Genomic DNA, 16,325 nt, shown 5'->3' with positions numbered 1-16,325 from the left:
GCTATCTAACACAGCACTGGATTAGCCTGAAAAAGAAACAGACAGTAACAGATCAAAACCATGTTATAAATCCCGAAACAAAGGAATTTAGGGTGGAGCACAGAAAGGACCCTCATCACCTTAAACATTACCATAAATATCTCCAATTAATCAACTTGCTGAAAGCCAGTCACTTTTTAATACTAATCTTTCATCCTCCATCATCCTCAGTTTGCCTTTAAGGGCCCTGAAATGTGTTCTGTTCCCTGGCTTTCAATGCCTACAGTAGAAACAAGCTAAAATTAACCAAAAGAGAAAAAGCATCATTTGGCTTCCTAAAAACTAAGGATTCAGCTGCTAAACTGAACCCACCTGCAAAAACTCTGTATATGCAGACTACTTTGAAGCACTGTCATCTTTCGGCCTTGGATGACTGAATGGGATTCTCAAACCACGGTTGTAAGTGAATCGTGTCTCCTACACCTCAGCTTTCATCGGACTTGTTCTCTACTCCTCCATTATTTACCTTTCTCATTACCTCCATTATTGCTAGAGTACAGTCAAAAACTGTTAGAGCTTCTTACAAAGTCAGCAGAGGCTTTACTATACTGTCCAAAACTATGATAGGACTGTATTGTAATCACCTGGTCTTTTTGTGGTACAAAAAACCCCAACAAACAAAATATGACTGAAACATCAGAAATAACAGCCTGTTGCACATGTGGAGTTAATTTATGTTAGAAAAGTGAATTTCCTTTAAGAATTTCACAAATTAAATATACTAGCTATAGAAAATAATTTTATGGTGAATTTTCAGTAATAGTTCATTTGCTAGTATGGAGAAAATTTTATAATATTAGGTGGGAAGTGGGCAACAAGAATGCATGCACATACAAAGTAAATAATTGATTTTCAAGCAATAAATAATCAAGAAAAGGTAGAAAAATGAATCTTACAGGGATGCCTGCCCATGGGTATCAACCAAAACAGACAGAAAATACATTTTGTGCAAAATCTCCCTACTTCTTTCAGAGTCACATCTTACACAATACCTCCAGTCCCTTTTGGAAGTGTATGGTCATAATTTTCATGCAGTGGTACACAGGATTTTATGCAGGAAAAGTTTTTTCTGTAAGTACAAATCTGCTAAGTTAATAAAATTCAACAAATCCAACAATTTCAGAGAACAGCACCAGCTTTTTATTAGAGATTTTGTTTTCACTATGACACAAGCTTTCTAGAATCTCAGACACCCTTAGGACTAAGGGCATATACATGCTAGTGACAAAATAAAAATCATTCCATTTGTTAGGAGATGCTATGTAACCTTATCTCCAAAGATGTCTGATTTCTTTCACTCAGGAAAAACAGATTCATCCATGGGTAGAATGTGGTAGCAGTACACTATCAACGTACTTTTGTAAAAAGTTGATCTGTACATTTTGTAACAATAAATGAAGGTTCTAATAGCTTTTGTGTGTCACTCGATTGTACTGTAGCTTTCAGTGTTCAGCAGAGCCAGCCTGAGGCTCTAGAAAAATCCTCCTACTCCCTTTTCACAAGCTCCAAAAGTTCAGCGGTATTGTGTGCAGTAAGTATGTAGGAGTAAAATTTCTGGAAAGACTGACATTCCACTTAAAAGCAGGCATCAAGTGTCACATGTCATAAACATGATTTGTACATATAGAATATAATGACACAGAGGAACTGACTGGAGAAGAAGAAATACAACAAACATCATTGATTTGAAAAACGGTTTTATTAACTTTAGATGCTTAGCTGCTCTTCCTTGAGTGCTGAATTCTTTCATCCATTCAGAAGCCTCCCGTGTTCTTATCTCAACTGCAAAGGGCTTGGTACAATTAAGAGTGCATTGCATGTTTTTCTTGTACCTTCATAGTTAGATCTTTAACCTTCATAGTTAGATCTTAAGATGGTCCTAGTTGTCCCAAGAACAATTAGAAGTATTTATATGTGCATACTTTGGCAGGCATTCTATTCTTAAAGGTGATAACAGGGATGGGAGAGAAGCGAATAATATTTGTTTACAAAGGTGTTGAAGTCTGGGACTCAACTCTGCTTTCTCTGGGAGGAGCAACACATTTGTAGATACAGTAATACTCTTAGTCACACCACAATTGCAAGTCATCAAATAGCATTAAATTGAAATAGGAACAACTTCTGCACCCCCACAAAATGAAGGTAAATTGTCAGGAGAGCAATAAAAAAAAAAGCGTGTAGGTGGAAGACTAAGAGTGATGATATTATAGACTATAAATTTTAAAAGTGGAGAAAAAAGTTATTTTTTTCTAGCATATCTATTATTGTACAATGATCTTTTAAAGCCATTAAAATAATTTTACACACAACTAATGAGACAGTCCTGCTGTCTCTGACTAAATTCTTTATGGATAAGCTGGGATAAATCTAACATGTCCCAAAAATGAAGAGTTACAAATAAATTAGCTGTTTTGTCATTTCTCAGTTGATAATCATCATTATTAACCCTCTCCAGCCAAAAAAAAAAAAAATTCAACCTACAGAAAAGCAATGGAAGAAAGAGTTGAGACCATAAACCTCACCAAGCCCACATATTTTTGTAGGTGCAGACCTAAAGTTATCATGACAACCTGCACAATGCACATGAAATTTCAGCAATTCTGCAGTTTGAGCAGTTCACCACAGAGCCACTCCAGCAGTTCACTAGCTTACCATCAAAACAGAGTGGCCCTTCAAAAAGGCCCATTGCAACTCTTTAGCAAATCCACAGTGTCTTAAGTAAGCACTTGTAATTAACTAACTTTGCAAAGGATTCCTTTTATCTCCCAGTTTCCAGTCTCCTAACTTTTGCAACAAAGTGGGCCTGCTGCTGCTGCAAGGGGCCCTCCAGCAGCACAACAGACTTTAAGTCTCTCCTTGATTCCTGTAGTGTCACAGGGATTTGCTGTGGTTTTATTTGAAGATGAACGTACGGGTATTAGGTACTTCCAATGTTTTCCTCCAAAGCCATTGCAAAACATGTCCAGAAGTTAGCAGTGCTGGCTGCTGCTGAGTGCAGATATGTTATATTAGAGAATTGGTTCAGATAAGGAATGTCTTTTTAACTTTTCAACAGTTCCCATTTAACGCATTTTGTTTGCACAGCGGAACACGAATATTGGATTCCTTTCGAAGGAAACTTAATTGAAAGGTTGTATTCCAACCACTAGATTAAATTTATAAATGTGTACGATAGAAACCTTGAATCTTTAACACAAAACAGTTTATAGAGCCACTCCCATTTCGTTACATACTTTAAAAATTTGAGCATAGCTCTTCCTCTTCTACCCTCCAACTGCTCATTTCTATCCTTCCAACACCCTAGGACTATGCTAGAAAAAACCCCATTTTATTATCAAACAGATTAGGAAAACTATCCACCTGAAAAATAATGGGTAAAGATTGAGCTAGGGCACTTTTCTTAATCTGGTTCATTGTGTGAATGTGAAAAATTGTTAGCAGTAACAGTATCTTTGTTATCAGCAGAAAAAAAGCCATTTCTGTAAATAGTGAAAGAGGCAAAGATGGAGAATCTTTCTTCAAATAAATGGGTGTCCAGTCTTACTCCTACATATGCTACAACCACCAGCATGCTATTGACGACAATAGCAGCAGACTGAAAAAGCCAATTTCCATTGTTCTGCAGCAACTATGATGATGTCTCAAAATTTTATCAAAAACACAGTCATTAACTTTTTTTTGGATAGAATCCTTTCTCCCCCACAGCAATGCCTGGCAAATGAGCTTTCCAGGAGCCTTAGTAATTACAGGTAAAGTTTGAAGGGGCATTAATAAACTGACAGTCAAATTGTTAAGTAATTAATACTTCAAGATATAATATGCCCCTTCAAACAATCAAAGGTTTTTCTGAGATTTCTTCAAGCTTTGCACAAACATTTCACTTTGCCTCAAAAGTTAGTCTACAATAGCAAACTGCCAGAAAGTGAAGACACAGAAGTGCTACAACAGAGTTCTGAAGCAAAGGTTTTCTGTAACCTGAAGTGGAAGAGGCTAACACTCAGAAAATATTTGTAAATTAGAGAGGTTCCCTATTTGTTAGCTATCATTTACAAATGTGTTGGAGATGCACTGTTGTAAATTGTTATGATGCATCATAAACTGTTTAAAAGACCTTTTTTTTTACTATTCATAAATTCTAAGTCACTCAAATAATAAAGTAATTCTCTTGCAAGAGATATTTAAAACCTCATAACCTAAGTACATGCAGAACTCTGTATAAACAAAACAAAACCAAAATTAGTTCCTTAACCAACATAACGTTTCTTCAAGCACTGCAACTTAGCTTTTCAATTCCTCCTCTCCAACCTTATTGGCTAGCAAATGTGCATGAATGATGTAAAAAACACATAAAATCTGTTTTATCCACATAGAAAAGAAAGCTATCACCCTCACAGTGCCCCCAGTTTCTCTTTTACCTGCTGACTGGCAGACAGTCAATTTTTAAGAAAGACACTTTACATGCTGGAACGTCCTTAAGCATTACAAGAAATGGTAGCTCCTCCAGATAACCTGCAGCACAATAAATGTTCCCCTGGGGTGAGAGTTAGTCCAGCTCAAGCTACCATTGTGACTGACCTGAAGCAGTTACTTGAATCCTGACATCCCAGGCAAGTATTCGATCACCATCGTATTGTGAGAAGCTTCTCTCAACTCTGTTTTCCTTTCATCTGAATCAAAAGTAAAACATCCCCTGGGCCACATAAATCTACTTTCTAGCTCAGCAATACAGACCACTTACCTGGAGTGTGGATTCAGGCATCTCTTTCAAAAACCATTACATTAATAGCAGCAGCACTACAGATGCCCACATGCTAACTAAGCCACCATGTTGAAGGTGCTTTTTCCCTCTCTGTTCTGTGTACAAGTGGAGGAAATGGTTCCACTAGCAAGAATGATGTTTCTAAGCCTACTTGGAGAATTTGGTGTTGGGACCTCGAGAGCTCTCATCTGAGCTCTGTCTTTTCGCACTGCCTTAGGGCTGTATCTGAAGGAAGAAGATGCAGAGTGGACGAAATACAGATGCCAGAAAGGGGTATTGCACTTGAGAGACATAAAAATGTCTCTGGAGATTTGAGTTTTAGTCTGTTTTGACAGACTTCACAAGTAAGCAGACACTGATCTTCCTTGCCATACACAAACTCTCCTGTAATTTGCTTACATGGATACTGATGACTCAATGGTTTTAAAATTTCAGGAGCTCTAATTAGTAGTGTATATGCTTTGCTCACTAATAAACTTCCTGTCCATGAATATCCTTGAAAGAGTAACAACTTTTTTTTCTCATTTGTTTGTAAACATGAGAGCTGATGTAACCATATTCATTCCATTCCCTACAAATACACAAAACTCAATAACATATGTAGGCAGAATGCAACAGTTTTGGGTAGAAATACGAATACGCTCCTTTTCTTTTTTAACTCAGCAAAACCAGTTATCTATAAATTATCCTAACAATTGAATATTTTTTCATTAAATTCAGATTTGATTAGCTCAATAAATTCTCAAACCACTGTTACCTTGTTAAAGGAATTATATGAGGAATAACAAACACTATCCAATGATTCATGGCTAGGCTTCGCGAACGAAGATTTGGGAAAGCTCTATCCAATGATACATTAGCAGAATATAGACTGAAGGATTGCTAAGAAAAAACCTGTAGTATAGGAGTTTGACCCCAAGAAAGTACCTGAGCAGATGAGGATATGTGAGTGCTTAAGTGCTTTACTGAATCAGAGCCAGGGCGCTCATTAATTTGCTGGATTATGCTGCAAGATATGGATAATGCTACAGGAATAGATGATGGGTGTTTCCGGGAAACAAATTACTTAACATTCACTTTGATTCTATGGCCTTAAAACACAGTGGGTATAAATAAAGGCTGGAAGAAAATGCACAGATCAGAAGTGCAGACACTTTGGCAAGAATATTACAAGAATTAGTAGAATGGTTGAGGTTGGAAGGAACCTCTGGAGGTCACCTGTTCCAACCCCTCTGCTCATGCAGGGCCAACTACAGCTGGTTGCCCAGGACCACATGGCCTTTGAGTATCTCTAAGGATGGACACTCTGTGACCTTCCCAGCCAACCTTTTGAGGGTGCCAGTGCTTGGTCACCCTCAAAAAACAAAAAAGTTCCCTCTGATGTTCGGAGAGAACCTCCAGTGTTTCAGTTTGTGCCCAGTGCCTCTGATCCTGTCCCTGGGCACCACTGGAAAGATCCTGGCTTCATCTTCTTTGCACCCCTCCTTCAAGTATTTACGTACATTCATAGAACCCCCCTGAGCCTTCTCCTTCTCCAAGCTCAACAGCCCCAGCTCTCTCAGCTTTCTCTCACAGCAGAGAAGGCTCCAGCCCCTTCATCATCTCTGTGGCCCTTTGTTGGACTCACTCCATGTCTCTCTTGTACTGGGAAGCCCAGAGGTGGACACAGCACTCCAGGTGTGGCCTCACCAGTGCTGAGTGGAGGGGAAGGATCTCCCTCCACCTGTGGGGCAATGCTTTGACTACTGCAGCCCAGGATACCAGTAACCCTCTTTAGGGGAAGGGCACAAGGACATGCGGTAGAAAGGCCTGAGATAAAACTGCCTTTCAAGATAATTGAGATGTACACTGTACATCTCCCAATCTCTAACAGAAATCATAGCTGATTTATTAAAAATTAAATTACTTGTATTACAAATTTAAGTTTATAAAATTTTGTGCAAGATACTAAAGTCATCAGTAAAGAGGAGTGTTATACGTATTTGATAATATTTATTGAGATGGCTTTTTGTATATCAATGTGCTGGTCTTTTCAGTCCTCCTTTACATCACTCAGAGTTAGTCATGGTCATAGTGACTATTCAAAATAACTGACTTCTTAATCTTCCAAGAAAGAAATCAGCAGAGCCCTTCTCAGAACATCTGGTCTAGTGCATATTTCCTTTGATACAATTAAACCACAACATGCCATGGCTAAGAAACCAAACCCTTTGCTCTCCCTAGACCTATCAGCAATTTGAATGTTATTTATTGGTAAAAGCTCTAGTGATTCCAAGGAATACTTTCTCTGTCAGTCATATTCTGAAAATTGGTGAAGTGCCAATTTTCTGTTTGAGATATCACTTTCTGTCATATTGGTTTTTATATGCACATACATCTCTGTGAATTTGTATTTCTATTTGCACTTCTTTCTGACGTCCTACTAAAATCCCCATTTTTAAGTCCTAATGACCAGTGCTGCTCTAGGTGGAAAAAAAATTCTCTAATTCCTTTCTTTTAAAAAAGTTTTCAATTTTAGAAACTGTTAGCATTATGCCGAACGGCATAACTCTAAAATAACCATAGAAGAAAATACTGTATTACATGTTACTGAAGACATGTTCATCTAAATCCACTAAAATCTTGGTTGTTAGAGACTCCAGCATGACACAATGGCAACGGTAGCTCATTCTGCTGCATTAAATACTTGCATACATTAATACACGGATGGAAAGTGCAATGACAATGGCAACAGGCACCAGTAATATTTTAATGGGAAGAGATTTAAAGCAATCAGGAATGAGTCACAACTGAAATGGAGAAATACATCAATGGTCAAAAGTCCTCTTTTATAGGGGAACAAATAAGAACATCTCTAAAACAAAACTGCATAGGTAGAGACCATTAGTAGACACACAGGTCTGTGAAGAGAATTAGGATAAAAATCAGTATTTTGTTAGAAGTCCAGTATTTGTGTAGAATAAGGAAATCTCCAAATTAGCCATAAAAAAAAAACATGTGACAGCAGCTATGTGCAAAACACCGCTAAAATGCTTGTATTAATTTTCAGAATCTTGCATGAATGTGGGCACCAATAACAGAAACCTATGTACTGCTCTTTCAAATCACCTTATAACTAAGCCCAAGATAACATTATACCACATTCACATTATAGTTGCTATTCTTTCCCTGTTGAAGTATATTAAGAAACTGGAGAATGAAGAATGAAAGAAAATATACCTGTTGGCACTGATTCTAAATTAATAATAACTTAATTAATGTTAGAAGTGTCAGGTCTCTCTAATTTCTCAATTCTTTTACAGGTGGGCTAGATGAAAAAATTGGTAATGAACACTGAGGAATCTTAGAAATTGAGGTATCTAAAAAAATACTTTCCTCTATCTGGAATGTGCTTTTTAGTAGCAAAGAACCCAGAAGGTTCCAACAGTCAGTTCTGAATTAGATGCACACAATAGATGTGCTAACACAGCCACAATATTGGCCTGAACTATGCGCAGAGCTCAGCTGCACCTGATTCGTGCCACTTAAGATATTCACACATTTAATAATTTTAAACTCTTGGATAGCCTTATTACCTTCAACAGTGACTCATATATGTCAGTCTAAGGACAGGCACATAAGCAGTTTCACAATCAAAAGTCAAATTTTAAAGAAAGTTAAAGAGCAGTAATTTTTCTAGACCTTGAACACAAGACTGTCTTGCTCAAGTGTTAAATTACAAACAGAATTTAAAACTGGAACTCAGTAGCTGAATACAGGAGCAAGATATTTTTTGTTTTACATTTTGTACGAGACATTTCTCTCATCCCATCAGTTTCCACAATCTTTTAAACTCAATGGTTTCACAGTGAGGGGAAAAAAAAAAATCATCATTCTGCCTTTCACACTGTATGATGATTGTAAACCCAAGTTGTTATCTGACGGCTAATATTAACTTCAATTCTGGTTTCATATATCAACTTGTTATTCCCTCAGTCTACATTACAGTAGTATCTATGCATCCACATTAGAATTCATATTAAAGCTATAGTTAGTATGCAATCTAGCCAAATAAAGAATTAAATTGAAATTATGATAGTATTATGATAAATTTAATTTAATTCTTCCTGCCAATTTTTCAAACAAACTGTTTTCCTATTGCTCTGTACACATATGAAAAATTGGATAGGAAAATTTGAAAATATGCACAAAGTAAACTGCAGAAGAAAAGTCTCTTCCACAAGAACAGGTTAAAAGAAATTGGAGAAATTTATGTTCCTACTTTACAGTGTCTCTTTAAACAGAGTTTAGAATACACATACACCAAATAATCTCCCCGTGTTTAACATAAGCCAATAAAAATTGCTTTCATACTTACCATTTCTTTCAGTTTTCTCTCTGTTACAGGAATAGCCAGGAACTGAAGAAGTTGCAGAATCTTCTGAAGGTGTGTTCTCCCTGTGGTCCACAGGAGCAGCGTTTAGCTGGGACCTTCCAAGATGCTGCTGGGGGTGAGAGGGACTTGAAGCAGGATCAGGAGTTGAATTCATTTTAGCTGCCAAAGAAGAGAATAATGACTAATTATCAGACAGTAGGGTCACAATGTAAAACCAAAGTAAAAACTTAAAATCTGAACGTATTTGTATAATTAGTTGAACAAGAAGCCTAAAAAAGGACAAGAAGGGAGATAGCAACTTCAGGATTTATTTATACATTCCTGAGTAATTCCAAGCTTGGGCAGCTATTGTTGAGTAAGACTGACCATATATACAGCATTGTGCTAGAATAGGGACTCCCTTTTTTCCTAACTAAATAAGAACTGATTTTCAAATGTAAATAAACACTAAAATTAATTAATCAATCCTGTAAATGCTGTATATAAATAACTTCTTTGAATCTACACATGCAAGAAATAAAGACTAACCCCTAACTTTTTATGGACACATCTATAATAATAGAAAAATTCACTTTAGATCAAAGGCCTGGTTAACTGCCATCACCTAAGCAGGTGACAGAGAAAGACAACAAATATTAGAAAGCAAAGGAAGAGGAGATGTAGAACTCTGCATGGAAAATGAGAAGGCGGACACCACCAAGGCTGCTCTTTAGAGACATTTCCAATTGAAATACACATGGACCAAAATAAGCTTACCAAAATAAGATTACTTTATTTACTATATCCATTTTTTAAAAAACTGTATTTACATGCCACACTAAGGCAGGGAGGGAAAGGCCTTATGGCTCCATACAAGAGAAGGCCTTTTAACTGTAAGCCCTCTCCTAAAGAATGAGGGGATCTCAGTTCATTAGTAAAAAGTTCCTTAAATAAGTAAACTTTAATAAAAGTACTCACTGAAAGTTTAGCTTTTACAAGACAGAAGTGGCAAGATATGCACATACTACTACAGTGTAACATAGAGTAACACTTGCTGCTTAAGAGCAACTTCCCTGAAGTCAAGCAACTTTCAAGGAGCATTGCAGAAGGTATGTGTCCACAAACTATAGTTTTTAAGTCCGGATAAATACAGAATTAATTCACAGTGCTGACCTGAAGATGTCCCTGTAAAGATGAAAGTAGTATAGCCAAAACCAAAGATACTACATAACTCAGCCAACAACTTTTTCCACTTAAAGAACAGTAAAATCACGACAGGATGCTAAAAGTACCAGCAATATTACAATTCCAAAACATATTCTTTGTAATTTGACAACTTAGTTGCCAAAATTAAGCTTCCCTAAACCAGAATATATTTCACTGATACAAGTAAATGCATTCCTGTATTATGTTTCTACATCAAGTTATAAATAAACCAAGACAGTTCAGTTCAACCTTCAAACAGTCCTCGGAAAACACAGAGATTAAAATACCTTCCCAGTAAACCAGCATGGGTATTTTTAACCCTTATACAATCACAAAAGTTACTTTGCCTCCAGTTTTAAACTTGACCTTAGCGCTTTGTCAGAGGGACAGCCAGGGCAGCCAGGCCGCGGCCGCAGCGCGGGGGATGCGCGGCACGGGCGGGTCCGGCTCCAGCCCCTTCCCGAACAGGCACCGGGCGGCACCGGCACTTCTCCGGCACAGGGCGGGGAGCAGGAGCTCCCCTCGGCATCAGCCAGCCCGCAAAAACACTCCCGTCCCAACAGCCACGCCGCGCCTATCCTACGAAGGGCACCACCAACTTTCCCTCCCGCGCCAGCAGAAAACAGCCCTTAAGATCTGATTTGAGGATTTCCTCTGAAAGTCTGGGAATGGGAGACAGGGCAAGGCTTTAGGGAGCCCGGGTTTGTTCACAAGCCCGCGGGCGCTGCAGGGGGAGCCGGGAGCCGCCCGGGACCGCCCGCGCTGCGCTGCCGGCAGTGACTCCGCACCCCCCGGGGACGGGCCGGAGTTCGCTCGGCCTCGTTCCCCGCCAGGTCCGGGAGTGCCCGGGCGGCGATGCCGCCCCGGAAGGCCGGGAAGGGGCCCGGCAGCTTGGGCCGTCCTGCGCGGCGTCCCGCCCCAGACGCTCACCGAGCCCGGCAGGGCAAAGTCAGCAGCGCGGACTCCCCCGATGCTCCCCGATGCTCCCCTGCGCCTCCGGAGGCGGCCGGGCAAGAGTGGGGCGCCGCCAGGAGCCCTCAGCCCTCGGGGGCGGCCCCGGCCCGCCCATCGGCCGCGGCCCCGGCCCGCCCATCGGCCGCGGCCCCGGCCCGCCCATCGGCCGCGGCCCCCTCTCCTCCCCTCCCCGCCGCGCCGTGTGAGGGGGCGGCGTGGCTGCCACTCACCGCCCGCTGAGCTCGGGGAGGGCTCCGGGGAGGGCCCGCCGGGGCCGGGCGGGGCTGGTGGGAGGAGGAAGAGGCGGAGGCCGCGGCGCAGGGGCGGGCAGCGGGCTGGTGAGGGCGGTGCGGCTTGTGCGGGCTCTCCCCGCGCAGCGGCACCCGCAAAGGGACTCCCCTCCGCCCGGCCCTTGGGAACGAGGGGGTGTCACGGAGGCGGCCGGGACGGGCTGGGGCAGCTGCAAAATGGCAGCGCTGGAAGCGGGGCCGGTGCTGAGCGCGCGGGGAGGCGGCGGCAGCTGGAGCGGTCCGGGGTGCGGGCACAGCCCTGCTCGGGAAGGGCCGGCGCTGCTGAAGGGGCCGGTGTGGGCGAACAGGGAGCGGCGGGGGCTGCTGCCATGCAGCCCGGTGGGATGAACCGGAGCTTCCCCCTAAGGCAGTGTTCCTCAGTGGAGAGCAACAGGAGCGAAGGGAAGGAGGGAAAGGGCGGTAACCGAGTAACTAATTCCTCTAAGTTACTACTCTATACACCAGCACTTCTGCCACATACATGGAAAGCTCCTTGGCTGGAAGCAAGCTCTGAGCTTACCTGTAAGTGTTGCTGTTGTATTGATAGTAATCTTACTACTTTTTGGAAATAATACATTACTTTTTATTTTCCAGCTCAAGGTCTCTACATGGTACTTTGAATACCTTCTAATTAAAAAAAAAACCCCAAAAACCAAAACACAATCAACCTATAAATTCAAAATAGGAGTTACTCAGTTGGTTTTCACAAGTTCCAAGTTTGCAGCAGATCATGGAGAGCTCTGATGTGTTTCATTTTTTTAAATGTCAGATCCTACTTCTTGGTGTCGCTGCATGTTGGAGTTGTTTTTAATCCCCAAATAAAAATGTGCCCCCCCGTGTCCTCATTATTTCCTTGTCTTGGAAGTCATAAGAAAATTCTTTTTTTTACCTAAAGTAAGTTTAAACAAACATCAAGCTCGTGTTTACTTCAAATTAAAATTTGCAAAAACCTCCCTGCATTTACTTTTAAGAAGATCATTTGCAGTCTGAATGTAATATGGTTTCATTAGGAACATGCAATGCCTGCCTTGTGTTATCTGTTGTTACTTTGGGCTGACGGTATGACAACTCTGATATGACAAACTGCTGGTGCAATCTGCTCCCCCTTTTATTCACATTTCCGTCAAGATACTATTTTATACAATTGATTTGATATTTAGTGGGTATGCTTAACAGATGTAACATGCTTTGGGAACAGGTGGAAATGAGGGTGGTAGCTGGAAAAGTAAGTAACAAGGGAGTGTAAAATAAAGCCTCCTCTACTGCTTGTGCCTGCAACTTTCCAACTGAAGGCACAGTCACACATGGCATAAGTCATTCCAGAGGAGCTCAGTTCAAGGATGAAACTGCCACACTGACTACTAACCTGCTTAATGATGAGGCTTGGTGTAAAATACATTCTGTGTGATCCTACACTGAAGATGGAAATTAGTGCCATTGCTGAATTTGATCAGGTCCTTACTTAAGGCCAGTTTAAACCTTTCCAGTAAATGAATTGTCACATACACCTTATATACTCATTTACATGTTATATAAATACAGATAATGTTAGTGAGAGTAAACAGAACTCAGACATGATGACAGCTGCCATTATCAACTCCACTGGTTTCACTTTGGCTTTACTTTATCACAAGTAATGAGTTCCCATTTGGTATTATCACAGTTGCAAATTGTTGCAACTACAGAGAAGAAACATAAAAGTACTGTAGTAACTTGGCACAGCACCTTTTTAAATTTCAGATATGACTCATAGTATTAGTAGAATGGTTGAGGTTGGAAGGGACTTCCTGAGGTCAGCTTCTGTTCCTCCCTGCTCATGCAGGACCACCTGGTTGCCTAGGACTGTGTCCACATGGCTCTTAGAGTACCTCTAAGGATGGAGACTCCATCACCTCCCCAGTGCCAGTGCTCAGTCACCCTCCCAGAAAAAAGTGTACTTCCTAATGTGGAGAGGGAACCCTCTGTGTTCCAGTTTGTGCCCATTGCCTCTGGTCCTGTCACTGGGCACCACTAGAAAGATCCTGGTTCCATCCATTCTCCCTTTGGGTATGTAAGTACATTGATAGATAGCCCTGTGCCTTCTCCTCTCCAGGCTGAACAGTCCCAGCTCTTTCAGCCTTTCCTCATAGGAGAGATATTCCAGCTGTAGGAGAGATGCTCCAGCTCCTTTGTCATCTTAGAGGTCCTCTGTTGGACTTACTCAGTATCTCCATGTCTCTTATACTGGGGAGTCCAGAACTGGACACTTGCTTAACTGCGTGAGGTTCCTGTCAGCCCAAATTAAAAAAAAGACTAATGCAACAAGAACAAAATAAAAAAGGTTGGAGTTAGCCAGTTTCTTTCTATATTACAAAAATCAATAAAACTTTCACAAATATTTTTAAAGTTTTCAGAGTGATGTTTGATTTTAGCTGATTTCTGTAAACATTGTTTACTCAGGAGATGATGAAATGCAGTAGAAATGACTGTGTGAACATCTGAGATGCAGTACTGAGATATAGGCTGAAATTAACTGCTTTTCTGTATAATCATCAATTAGTTCTAGAAATATCCTTGGGGTATCTAATGATCCGATCAACTCATATGTTGCCTCTGTTAAACAGCATGTAATATAAACTGACATTTTCACATTCTGTTATGAAGTTTGTATTTCAGCATCTAGGCATGTGTTTAGTATTGAAATGTTTAAGAAAAGTGTCTTTTCATTTGTAACAGCAAAGGATCATGCTAAGCAATATTTATTTAAATACAAGATTTTGTTATCAAATCAATCAATTCACACTGATTTACCTATCATTACTGAAATTCAATCACACTTATAGCGTTGCTGGCATACAAGTAGTTTCTTGTCAGTCCAGAGGAAAAACTATTTAATCAAACTGTTCCTAAATGAAGAGAGAAAGCAGTGATCATCCAAGAAAACAGACCTGCATGAAGCATGATTCATTCCAATGAATAGCCTTCAGCTCCTTATGTTTGTCATACCACCTCTGAATAGGAGTCCATTTCTTTAGTACATTCAGAAACAGATTTGGTTACTCTGGACATTTTTGGAATACATTAATCCCAGCAGAAATCTTGTCAGCAGTGCTCTTGTAGGAGAAAGAAGAGCTGAAAAATTCACAGAGAAATGCCATGTGCATCCTCAGTAGTTATGAAAGGAAGTACATTATGAAAATGAAAATATCTGAGTGATGCTAAGTAACCTGTACTAAAAGCTGTCTCAAAGATCATGTCTTTTTTTTTGCCACACCTTACTAATTAGGACAAGAGCTGTTATTTTAAAATAATAGGTTTTGTTGTTTACTCTGTTACACCCATTTTTAACAGTATAATTTAATTGATGGAAGCATTACATCACCATAATATTAGTGCAATAAAAGCTTCAACATCCTTCATGAGCAGCTGGGTACTATTGTTTCATTAGACTAAGGGCCAACCTGAAAACAGAATTTTTTTTTATTTTATTTTATATTTTTTAAGGCAATGTGTAATCAAAAGTGGGAGGTATTTTCTGTCAGAAAGAGCACAATACAAAAGCATGCTGAAACAAGGGACGTAGAATCTGGAGAATCAACAGTATGATGTGAGCAACTAAGATGTTAGTGTCATTTGGGATGAACATGTGGTAGAAAGAATTAATAAAAGATGAGCATGGGAGGAAATGGAAAGAAAAACACAAGAAAGTGGGCACAAAAAGCAGGTAAAAATAGGAATTGAGTTTTGTGAAGATGGTGATGAAGACTCTTCTTCCCACATCTGCGTATTAAATACACCTCTGTCACCTTAGGGTTGGAGCAGCCTTTGCATAAGTACCTGTTTTCATGTGCTAAGATGTGTAGGGTAATGTGACCATCATTCCCTGTCCTGCTCTTTTAACCTCTCTTTGTTCCACTGTCCCTGTGCCAAATACTTTTTGGGTGACAGCACAAAAGTATTGTTCATCATCACTGCTTTATATAAAAAGCATCATTATCATTCTCCCATCAGCTTTCTCAGCTGTGAGAACAGGGTCAACATTTTCCTTTTCGTGAATACCTATGCTATAGGAAGCTATAGGTGACTTACATAGCATCAGATCTTCAGTTTTGCCCTTATTGCTCAGCCATGTTTTTAATCATGGACATACACTGTGAAAGAGGAGAAATTTTCTAAAAATGGTCACAGATACAGCCATATTCACACAGGTGATAAGTAAGGCTGTGAAGGTCTGACACAGCAGCTATTGGGAGGTAAGCCCTGGGCGAGATGCATTCCCTGGAACAAGAAACTCCTCTTCCACTTTCTTAGATGCTCTAGATTTGTTCTATTCACAACTTCACTCTGAGACAGCTAGTGATTTCATTGCTAATCTACAATACAACGGGACTTGGCTCTCTTAACTCTGGAAGCAGCACCTGAATCAAATTGTACTTGTACCGTTCTGCTACAGTCAAGAGAAAATGGGGCAGTTTCCCTAGAGGGAAGGAATAGTACCTTAATGTTTATACACAGAAACCCAGCAACAAGTATCAACAAATCTGGAACTCTTCTCTTGAATCAGTTTGTTGCCAGAGATGTAAAATTAAACTGGACATATTTAAGCACTTAGGATTTCTTGATAGGAATAACTTCTTACTCTACAGTTTGTAAATAGTTTGTCAGTAAATGAAGGTGCATTAAGAAGTACCGTGGTCTCCCTCAAGCAACAGATTTAACACAGATGGATTTGCATCAGCCTTTC

The 16,325-nt window shown here is 40.2% G+C and overlaps 1 protein-coding gene across 3 annotated transcripts in view; it reads right to left on the bottom strand.

Annotated features, from left to right (window-relative positions):
- WFS1 (wolframin ER transmembrane glycoprotein) overlaps positions 1-11,561 on the bottom strand; it is a 33,844-nt gene extending 22,283 nt beyond the window's left edge. The window contains exons 1-2 of one of the 3 annotated variants that reach the window (XM_017824543.1): positions 11,543-11,561; positions 9,156-9,332 (exon numbers count right to left, since the gene is read on the bottom strand). In XM_017824543.1, coding sequence (XP_017680032.1) covers positions 9,156-9,327 — 172 coding nt within the window. In that variant the 5' untranslated portion in view covers positions 9,328-9,332; positions 11,543-11,561. Of the gene's footprint in view, positions 1-9,155; positions 9,333-10,724; positions 10,742-11,288; positions 11,420-11,542 lie in introns of those variants that run through there. The other 2 variants (XM_017824542.1, XM_017824544.1) reach the window with 2 other exon arrangements.
- Between the last annotated feature and the right edge of the window lie 4,764 nt (positions 11,562-16,325).

This window comes from Lepidothrix coronata, unplaced genomic scaffold, assembly GCF_001604755.1.
Source record: "Lepidothrix coronata isolate B3197 unplaced genomic scaffold, Lepidothrix_coronata-1.0 Scaffold111, whole genome shotgun sequence".
In the NCBI taxonomy this organism is placed as follows: Eukaryota; Metazoa; Chordata; class Aves; order Passeriformes; family Pipridae; genus Lepidothrix; species Lepidothrix coronata.
The sequence above is the reverse complement of the archived record's forward strand: the minus strand, read 5'-3'. Positions and strand labels throughout refer to the sequence as shown.